Genomic DNA, 11,715 nt, shown 5'->3' on the forward strand with positions numbered 1-11,715 from the left:
TAATTTAATTAATCATTAAGATTTAAAATATATATGTACATATATCATTCTAAATTAAAATATAAACCATATTGAATAAATAAATATTTTAGTTTCAAAATTTACTTTGAATAATTTTTTTTGATAAAAGTTTTGAACTAACATTGATAAATTTTTTTAAATTATAAATTACTAAAATTATTAATCCCACAATGAAAATTTTGTTATCAATAATTTAAAGTTTTTGCTATTAAAGATACACATGATAAAAATAACATATGATTAGAAAGCATCATTTAATAGACATCAATATTAAAAATATACTATGTATGTTAATATCATTTAAATTAATTATGTATCCTATCAAATTTTTAAAAAAATTGTTTGAATTAATAAAATTGATTTGTACGTTCGCACCAATTTAACTATATATCTAATAGTTATTGACTTTTAATTATTCAATATATATTTATTATTTCATAATATATAAGAACATAAAATACATACAATAATTTACATATATAATATTTATTCTGCGCAAGCTTAATCTAGTTTAGTAGTATTAGATGTTCACATCAAAAGTTCCTGGTAGGCAACACTTCAAGATTCGTACTCATTAGGAGACAAATATGATTAGTCCATCTTATAAATAAAGAGTAAACTATCTCGTCTTACACAAAGCAAATTAAAGTTAGAATGATAATGACTTTACAGAAAGTTGGTGAAGTAGAGGGCTGGTGGCACGTCAAAGTAATGTATAAGGATATTTTATGCTAATTATGTACATAAATTAGGGGGAATAACCATAGGAAAAAAACTCAACGATGATTTAATCCATATGGTCAAGTCATGCATATAACTAACCCTATAAACAAAGACCGATAATGTCTTCGTTTAGGCTTGAGCTACCATCTTTACCTTCTCCCTTTCTCTTAATCTTTCCTTGACTTTCAAAAACTTGTAACCCTTCTCATCTTTTGTTGTTTTTAGATCTTTTTTTTTTTTTTTGACAAAATTGCTTTGAGATCTTGTGATTCAATCTCCATTGATATTTTGATTTATTTATTTTTCACACAATTTTTTTGAGAGATGCATTCTCATTTTTAAATTATTTTTTTTCATTTTTATTGATATTCCTCTAGTATCACACTTTTAAGTTTTTTGAGACTTTTATTGTTATGGGATAAATTTGGATTTGCTTATGTAAATCTAAGCATCATGTTAATTGATAAAGAACGAAAGCAACACAATCATCCACAACCAACATAACTTTTAAATTTTTTAAAAGATTTGGCAATTGCAATTAGAAGAATGGGTAAAAGAGAAAATAACGCTTAATGGATTAATCACACGAAACAAAAGAACTAGAACAATAAACCCTATATATGATTACTTATCAGATTTCTTGCGAAGTTCTTTCACCCATTTGAAGGCCTTTCCCAAACTGCTTTTGCTTGCGTCTTCCTTCTTTTTCTTCTTCTTATCGTCGTCTTTAGATGAATTTGGAGGAGGATCAGAGTTGTAATCCCATTGATCAGCCCAAGATAGTCCCGAATCCATCTTCCTCTCTCTTCAAGATTTTGTTGAATGTGAAGGTTTAGAAACGAAGATGGGGTGAAAGAAAGATTTTATTCTGCTTATTTTAGACATTATTAGTTAATTTGACACAATGTCCATAAGTTTCTTGGTATCTTATTTTTGGATCCCTCTGTTTTTAGTTATCCATTTAGTTGTACAAAGAATCAACCCTTCGCCTTTAACTGTATGTAACCTTCTTTCGACATGAAGGGGAAACACACGCACACATTCAGCTAAAATTACAAAGAAACCCCTAACAAGAATTACAACTTGATTATTAAATATTTGTGTTTTATATTTAACACTTCCAAATAATATACAGATTTACGTTGGTTCTGACTGGTGAAGCGGTACAAAATATACTGCCAATTAACAGCGCGGAAAGACTAGATGAAGATATGTAACATGAGGAGTTGTTTGTACACAAATTTGACAGCCATCATTTAAAAATGCTAAAGAGGCAGAAATATAATATTAGAGAATCCAATGTAAATATCTTACATAAGACCACAAGTCCAACCGTCAGAGCTGTTAAATGGATGGGTTAACCATTAGTTGTCTATATCCAAATTTAACGGGATTTATTTTGGTTACACTCATTTTTCTATATAAGCTATAATTAATCAATAATTAGAAGATCAATTAATCCATTGCTTTAGTGAGTTTAAGCTATGTGAACGTGGTCGGCCCAATAATCACATAAAGCTAAGTTTTCAAAAAAAAAATTTCATTTGAAAAAAAAACATTTCATCTCTGGCTCGTTCTCTCTCTCGACAGTAACTCGTTTTGCAATCTTTTTAGTAACCGTCTACATTTGTCGTGTCCGTTTGTTAATTCATTCATCTCTTCGTTTTTTTCTCTGAAAATTAAAAAATTTAGGGTTTCAAACTGAGATAGATAGATCGATTGTTGATTTTGAGAGACATGCATATGAGTTTATTTGTTTTTGTTGTTTGATATCTGAGACAGATAGATCGATTTTTTTTATTTTTTTGCTCTATTGATTTTGAGAAACATGCAGACTTGTTTTCGTTGTTTGAGATTTGAGATAAATAGGTCGATTGTTGACTTGTTTGCTATGTTGGTTTTGAGACACATGCATATGAAGTTGATGGGTTAGTTGTTTTTGTTGTTTGCTATGTGTTAGTGTTAGATGAGATATAGATAAATTACAATTGTTTACTTGCTCATTTTGAATCTGCTATAACTGTCAATTTCGTGAAAGTGAGTGAGTCTAGAGAGAGATTCTTTCAAATTTGTATGGAAATTGTGTGTATGGAAGATAGAATATGATTGGTTTTGGATATAGCAACTAGATGGAACTCAACTCATCTTATACTTTTTAAGAATCTTGCTGAAGTTGAAGCAACTTATCAAACATGTCCAAGTGATTTGGAGTGGAAGAGGGCATAGTTGATTTGCGATATCCTCGCCTCATTTTCAAAACTGAAAAATCTGATTTCGGGTTCATCTTATCCAACTTCAAATCTTTATTTATGCAAGTTTGGAAGATTGAAAGTTGGCTGAGAGCAATGGGGCTGAAGATGATGAAGTTATTCGTGAGATGGTGGGTTCAATGAAGCTAAAGTTTGATAAATATTGGGAGGATTATAGTGACATACTCACTATTGCTGATGTGTTTGATTCTAGACTGAAGTTCACCTTTCTAGAGCATTATTTCAAAACCTTAATTAGATGTATCCACAAATAAGTCGAAGTTGGATCATGCATGTTTGTAAGGTGATGAAGAAGTTGTTTGATGTTTACAATAAAAACACAAAGAAAAACATGATATGAACTTCAAGATCAAACCCTGACATACCACTCTACCATGATGCGATGTAAGCTCTTTAGTCTTTACCTTAATTTTTTTTTTCATGAATGATTCAATGTCTTTACCTTATTTGCTTCAAGGTCAATGTTTGTACACAAAGAAGAAATGGTTAAGTGGATATGGACAAATAGACGTCGGCTAACTCAACTGATAGCTCTACCAACCGTAAGACATGGTCTAACCACAAAATTTGATAATCGAATAATACCAAAAAAAAGGAATTCAACCATTATATCCAAAATTTTGCTACTTCAACTGAGATTCACTGACCAAGATCAAGAGCAGAAACATAATATACAATTCGGCCCAAAAGTATGTTCGATCAACAATCCAAGACAAAAGACTTACCATATATGTCATCAGACCAAAGCTCAGTGTTTTGACCAATGACTAATCACCTTTTCACTAAGAACCCATGCCACTTTCTTGATCGGAGGAGTGTCAGACATTCAATGCTTAAGGTAAGACAAAATAAGTTTGAATCTCATTGATTTGTCTAACAATTTGTGTTTCATTTCATTTTGTTTTCTTAGTAAAAAAAACAGGTGTAAGTTACTTCATTTTGTTTTTATTCAATCTTAAAATTGAGTAAGTAAATGTCATTTGCTTCAGGTACTCTAGAATTGCAAAACTGTTCGGAATCTATATAAAGTTTCCTCTCACAACCATGTATCTTTACCAAGAAATCAAAATAAAAAGAAATTGCCACTTACAATACCATTTATTTTAAATCTTAAAAAAAAAACATGATAAGCAGTCGACTTATCAAAGTTATGTTTCATAGAATTTGGTGGTGTTTTTGTTCCACCCATGGACCATCAATTCCAGTACCAGCGACCAAATTTGAGAATGTTACACAGCCCATCAAGTTTAGCTCTATCAACACTTGTTTCAATCATCTTTTGATCAATATGAAAGTGTTACAAAACCACTAGTATAGATCTTATCCTCACTTGTCCATAGCCCTGACCATCGCCCATCTTCCACGGTCTTTGGCTAGTCCATGACTGCATTATATTCTCATTTGTTTTCTTTTGCATTTGTTTGTTAATCAGAGATAAAATAACAAAAGGGTTTATATACAAGTATAAATAGAACTAATAAATTAAACTTCTGCCACTATATCCACAATAATAAAAGTTCATTGAGCTGACAAGAGAAAAAAGAAACGGGAAAATTATAAAACTTATTTTAACGTGTTTACATTTTACAAAGAAAAAGTTTAACTACACAAAAGAATATATGATTAATAAGATATGGTCAAGCATAAAACCAGAATATTAAAACGAAAAACCATGCTTAAATAGTTTTTTTCTTTGTTTTTGTTATATACTAGGCCCATGAAACAAAGAATTAGGTCCATTTTTAGATCTAGAACACTTTCTTATAGAGATGATATAGATCCTAAGGTTCACTTACATTTCAAATCATCTTTGTAATGAATCTTTAATCAATAAAATCTCTTGTATGTTCTTTTTCTCATTCGATTTCATTGATGATTTCTCATAAACTATCTAATTCTTAGATTTTTTGATGTGTGAATCCAACAAACAAACGACCGCTGCTTTCTTCTTCTGCAGTCTCAGATAACATGGATCCTAACATCAGCCTTACAAACCTCCTAATCTGTTCTCATCTCACCTCCAGACCCACTGAACGAAGATTGGCCACGGCTTGTGCCAAAGAAACTGTTGAGAATTTGAAAATGATTAGGGAGTTAAACGAAAAGATATGTCACAGCCATGATTTCAAGAAGATTCCCGACAAAAGGACGCAATATGATCGGTGTGCTGCTGCTGCTTGTTTGTACATGGATCAATCAAATGAAAACATTTCAAATTTGGAAGATCCAGATTCCAAAGTTACTTGTAATATTTTTTATTGATTTGTAACGCCGTAGACTTCTAAGGGGGGGCTATTCTGGTTTTAATATCAAACTGTAAAGCATTCAGATTGAATTTTTCTATAGCTTTTTTAGTTTATCTATACTTGGATTCAGAGGCCCCGCGAACGGGAAATAATATTAAATTTTAAATATAGTTTGAAACATGATGATACACAAAAATTGCACAATTTCACTTTAGAATTTATCTCTGAAATCCAGACTAAAATTAATGTATTATAGAATACATAAACCAATGTCACTCATACTACCACTTTGTATCTATTTCTGATAAATGTATACATACATTTCTAAATGAACTATGAATTATACCATCAACAATAAAATCATTCTCATAATGTTTAAGCCATCTAATAGAATTAATTAACATTTAGAGTTTATATAATTGGCTAACATAAGGGTAAACATGTTAATTTAATTATAGTCAAATTGTTATAAAGTATGAATATAGATAATGATTAAATTTTATATTTTAACATTTGTCAATTTGTGGTTAAACAAAATCTCTTTGGAAAATGAGACAACAAAAATTTCCTCTTATTGATAATAAGGCTGTATAAAATAATACAAATAAAATTTCTAATTTTTATGTATTCTAAATATATTTTATTATTATTTGGAGTAATGCAACTCTCACTATTTTTCTCTTTATTTTTATTGTGTCCTTGATTTTGTCGATGTCCACAACTCTTTTATACACAAATTTTTTAATAGTTAAATTTAAAAGATTGCAATGGTAAATTGGGAAATGATTGATCACTAGATATTACAATGGCTGATCATCAAATCTTGCAATGATGGAGCATTTACACGATTGGAAATATTTATCTAAACAATGCAATTATATATTTAAATAATTACAAATTTTTATCTAAAAATTATAGTGGTTTCTTAAATTATTGAATTGATTGACTAAATTTTTAAGATCTCCCATTTAGTTCCAATATGTTAATTTTGTTTCAAGCATTCTTTTTGTTGAAAACTGAATGTAAATCAAATTTTTATTTATCTGTAACTATCCCGTAAAATTGTTTTTTTTTCTAACTCCACATTAGCAACAATCGGTTAAAAGTGATGTTAATATTCTTTTCAATAGTTCTAATTTTTTTGAAAATTCTATAATATTTTCAAATAACTGGAAGTTATAGTCTATAAATGAGAATATGTTATACCATATTAAATTTTTCCTTTTCTCATTATTTTTTTGTTTAGTGAAAACAATAAAAAATCTAATAGAAACATACATTTCAAAAGTAATTAAGATAATATCAGATATTTCTACTAAAGAATTATAATCTACAAATCATATTAGTTGTTTTTGCTCGATTTTAATTGAAACCATCTTTAGTTACGTGTTATAAAGTTATTCTAATGAGACATCAAAACACCAAATTTGGTGTAATTTCATCGCTAATGAATAACTAAAAGTGCTACTATCCGACTAAATTTGGTGTAGTGTCAATAGTGTTCTACCAAATTTGGTGTAACACTATTTATTCATCACACCAAATATTAAAATAATATGTTTTATTAATTTCTATTTAATTATAGATACATTAGTTTTAATTAGTTTTAACTTATAGCTAAATGAATATATCATAATATTTTAACCATCTTTAGTTACGTGTTATAGAGCCATTCTAATGAGACCCCAAAACACCAAAATGCATTATGCATTACTTTGACTAATAAAACTAATCGAAATGTTGCTGAAGATGAATCTGGAAGTTGACTCCTTGTCGTGATCAACAAGTGATTGTCACTTATCGTAATGTTTCCCTCCCAGTCTCTAACGTGGCCCGTAAATGTTCCATTATTTCACTTGATTCTCATGTATTGTGTGATGAAGACTCTAAATGGTTCAAAGGGTTAGACTCAAGCCGGATATCCAAGACATGTGAGAGGCACGTGTGGTCATTAGTCTCTCAGCCAATCAAAAGAGGGTTCTCCATTAGTATATACGTATTGTTTTTTTTTTTTGTAACACAGTATATACGTATTGTATCTTCTTCTTCTTCTTCTTTTTTTTTTTTGGTAAAATGTTAATATTATACCATTTTTGATTTTCCACAATGTTGATTTCAACTTATTACACAAAACAGTAACTAAAACACCAGAACATGAAACAAACTGAGAGAACTTCAAGGAGGTCTGTAAGTGGAAAAATAGAATTGGAGCAAGGACGGCTGGGCTGACGACCTTGTTGGAAGAGACAACATCCGATCCCTAAGCAGCCGGTCCAGAGAAAGATGCAGGACTGATGTTGGGGAGGATACTGAAGTGAAGATGCGCGCATTTCTTTCCTTCCAAATGACATAGATGATGGACTGGAAGAGAAGCTTTGCGAGAGTGGAGGCGTTGTAGTTGGAACGGTGCGGAGGTGATAGAATCCAACAGAGCCGGCCCTTGGGCCAAGCCCATCAAGCACTGGCTTCCGGCCGACAAATTTATAAAAATATTTTGGCCACATTTTCGTAAGTGTCTTTGTGGTATGGTGGCTTAGTGTTAACATTTAAATGTGGCTGGTCTCGGGTTCGATCCGCTGAAGCCACAATAAGTTTTTTTTTTTACTTTACATAAAGTTAAATTAAGTAAACGAAAAGGAAATTCTCATTAAACCTAAAATTAATCACTTTTTTTTTAGTTACTGCTGCCGTAAAGCTCTAAAGTCTGAACATATCCTTAATTGATATCATCTTCCTAATTCCTATAATCCTATTACTTGAATCGTTGCTTATTTTCTTCTGCAATTGTAAACTGAATTGTCATCTCCTTTAGTTATTTAAAAACAATCAGTTGAAAAAAATTTTTTGAACCAGCCTTTTTTTTTTACTCGCTTCTAGCCACCAAAAAGTCAGGACCGGCTCTGGAATCCAAGCTGCTGCAAGTCTGATGGCGGATTGGACCAAATTTGGGAGGCAAAAGCATTCCAGATCACTGAAGAGTAACTGCATTCAAAGAAAAGATGGTGGTGTGTTTCCATAGCAGAGGAACAGAGCACACACTCCCCTGTAACGTTCATACCCCAGCGTAACAACCTGTCTTTAGTAGGCAGACGCCTTAACAAAGCCAGCCAAGCCATGAACGAGTTCCTGGGAATACGTTCCTTGAACCATATTGCTTTATGCCAGTAGACTGGCAGCATGCTCTCGAAGGTTCTCCCAAGTGACTTTGGAGGAAAACGCAGAGCCAAAAGTGTCATTGGACTTACGCCATTGAAAAATGTCTGGTCCATTTGATGGAGCTGGCGGCTCTACTGCATTGATTGCTGTCTGGATCTCTTGAATTTCAGGTGACCTTGCAGGTGGTAGGTGCCATGCCCCATCCCTTGTTGCATCACCAACAGAAGCACTCTTTCTCAGCCTCATACTCCGAGGACCGCTCTCTCCTGAAACCTCAATTAGAGGTCCTAGAGATGTCCATGAATCATACCAGAAACTCGCAGAAGCTCCATCACCAATTACACACTTCATATAGTGGGACAGTATAGGTCGCAGTTGCAGCATGCTTCTAATTGTAGCAGAGAAGCGCGTTGAGTCTGGTGTTTGAGAATCTTCTTCTTCTTTGTCAGAGAGAGTTCGAGAATCTTCTACGAGAGTTGTAACAGAAAGAAGAGAGGGGTAGAGAGAGAGAGAGAGAGAGATACGATTAAGATAGAGAAAGCTTGAGAGAGTTAGGTGATTGTAAAGACTCTTTATTCATAACACATATTTACGGAATTTCCGGAAATCTCGGGTCCGGCGAGTATAGCGGCTTCTCCACATTGGAGGAGTGCGGTGAACACCGGGTAAAAAAATCTTGTGTGTCTCTTTCGTTTTCCTTTCGTTCTTGATTGATTGTGCTTAGATCGATCTCCGAGTAGATTCTTGATAGGAATCGCACAGACACAATACATGTCCAAAACCAGGAAAAGTCTACGTTGAATTCCATTAAACCGAGAATTACTAAAGTGAAGGCCACTTTGCTCCCCATGAAAAACACGTGTACGGTGATACACTGGAGACACCAACTTTCGATCAAATATGACGTACGCCCCTCCGTTAAATAAACCGACGCCATTGGAAAGAAGTAATAAAACATCAATGAAAAAATAATCCATTTCACGGCATCATCCCTGAGATATTTGTGTCTCTGAGATATTCCATTGGTTCCTTTAATATTCAATCCCAGCCAATCTATTGTATTCATCAATACCCCATGTATATTGTTGACCGGAGAACATCTATTCTGAATTTCATAAAGCCGTAGATTATTATGGTAACAACTTTGAGGCCTCGAGGAAACCACAGCATAGCTAGTGATACACTAGAAACAGCAACTTCCATTTTGAAAAATGGTAACTACTCCCATTTAGATTATTATGGTAACAACTTGTATACATTGGAAAATGTCCGGCCATGGCGGCTTAAGATACCGTTTTGACAATTGAAAGCCATGAAAATCATCGGATAAAACCAAAAGAGACAGAACACTGCGACCCAAGGACAACAGACGGATGCTGTCATCAGTTCAGCTATCAGTTCGTACCAGAAAAGAACACTCCCGAAAGGAGACAAGCACCACACCAATGTTGGTCAAATAATTGAGTTCCTAAGTACGTTAAGTTTGTTAAGTTTTATGTATTAAGAGTCGTAATATGTTATTAAGTTAGTTATTCATTTAGAGTCATGAGAAAGAAGAGACACAATGCTTAGGAAGAGACACAACTTTTGTCTTGTTCCTTTTTACTGTTTCGAGTCTATTTAAGGTATTGTCATTGTCCTGTAAACAAAAACAATCATTTCTCACACAATAAAACTTAAAGATTGTCTTTATTAAAGAGAGCACCGTGATATTTAATTATAGATAGATTAGTCTTTAATTAGTTTTAACTTTTAACTTATAGTTAAATGAATATAACATAATGTTTTTTCGTTTTATTTGTATTTCCACTTTACTAAAAGGGTTTTTTGCAGAATTGACCTATAACTTAAAGTCAAACACAAAACTAACCTCTTTTTTTTTTTGAAAATTGGTTTTGCCCTATTCACCCCACAAGTTCATATAATTTACGAAAATGCCATCAATTTTTTTTTCTTTTTTTTTCGAAAATGACATTTTTACTCTCTCACCCTCATCATCTTCAAGTAATTACAAGATTGTCATTGTCATCAATACCACAACCACCATGAACAACCAATTTGAAGCTCTTAATGCTCCCAAAATCGATTTACCCTTCTTCTTTTTCCATTCTTGTGAACTAAACACAACATATCTCTCACTTTCTCTCCACAATGAGCTAAAAAAACCCAAGATTTTGATTCTAAATTTTTTATGGTTCATAGAGTCATAGAAGCTAACGATTCTGGGTGGGTTACTTTCGTTTGTGATTCTGTGTGCTTGGAGAAGTCTTATGTATGCTAAGGAACTTATCTCACCAATTTAAGGTATGACATCGAGTTTTTTTCCAGATCTGTTCGTCAGACAACTTACTTGGGAAGTTGTCTGGCTGTAGACAACTTACCTGGAAGTAGTCTGGTCAACGCAGAGGTTATTTTTGCAATTGACTTTGAAATCTGTAACCTGAGACGACTGAAAGTTAAGTCGTCTACTATTGTTTGGTTTCAAAAAAATTTCCAAAGAACCTAGACGACTTACATTTCAGTCGTCATAGGTTAGTTTTGCATTTGACTAGATAATTACAGAAGTTTGACTTCCCCAGACGACTTACATTTCAGTCGTCTGGCGAAAATTAAAACAATAATATTTTTTTAAAAGTAGACGACTTAACTGTAAGTCGTCTACTTTTAAAAAAATATTATTATTTTAATTTTCGCCAGACGACTGAAATGTAAGTCGTCTAGGGAAGTCAAACTTCTGAAATTATCCAGTCAAATGCAAAACTAACCTATGACGACTGAAATGTAAGTCGTCTAGGTTCTTTGGAAATTTTTTTGAAACCAAACAAAAACAGACGACTTAACTTTCAGTCGTCTCAGGCTACGGATTTCAAAGTCAATTGCAAAAATAACCTCTGCGTTGACCAGACGACTTCCAGGTAAGTTGTCTACAGCCAGACGACTTCCCAAGTAAGTCGTCTGACGAACAGATCTGGAAAAAAACTCGATGTCATACCTTAAATTGGTGAGATAAGTTCCTTAGCATACACAAGGCTTCTCCAAGCACACAGAATCACAAACGAAAGTAACCCACCCAGAATCGTTAGCTTCTATGACTCTATAAACCATAAAAAATGTAGAATCAAAATCTTGGGTTTTTTTAGCTCATTGTGGAGAGAAAGTGAGAGATATGTTGTGTTTAGTTCACAAGAATGGAAAAAGAAGAAGGGCAAATCGATTTTGGGAGCATTAAGAGCTTCAAATTGGTTGTTCATGGTAAGTGTTATTTTGTACTTCATTTTGGGAGCATTAAGAGTTTCAAA

The 11,715-nt window shown here is 32.8% G+C and overlaps 2 protein-coding genes across 2 annotated transcripts; both read right to left on the reverse strand.

Moving 5' to 3' along the window:
- Positions 1–1,239: 1,239 nt before the first annotated feature.
- Positions 1,240–1,648, reverse strand: LOC106294183. Its single transcript, XM_013729773.1, has one exon. The coding sequence runs from the start codon at positions 1,537–1,539 to the stop codon at positions 1,369–1,371; it is 171 nt and encodes a 56-aa protein (XP_013585227.1). The 5' UTR covers positions 1,540–1,648; the 3' UTR covers positions 1,240–1,368.
- Positions 1,649–8,416: 6,768 nt separating this feature from the next.
- On the reverse strand, positions 8,417–8,767 carry LOC106344655. The gene has a single exon (XM_013783986.1). The coding sequence runs from the start codon at positions 8,765–8,767 to the stop codon at positions 8,417–8,419; it is 351 nt and encodes a 116-aa protein (XP_013639440.1).
- Between the last annotated feature and the right edge of the window lie 2,948 nt (positions 8,768–11,715).

The sequence above is a fragment of the Brassica oleracea genome, chromosome C5 (genome assembly GCF_000695525.1).
Source record: "Brassica oleracea var. oleracea cultivar TO1000 chromosome C5, BOL, whole genome shotgun sequence".
Lineage (NCBI taxonomy): Eukaryota > Viridiplantae > Streptophyta > Magnoliopsida > Brassicales > Brassicaceae > Brassica > Brassica oleracea.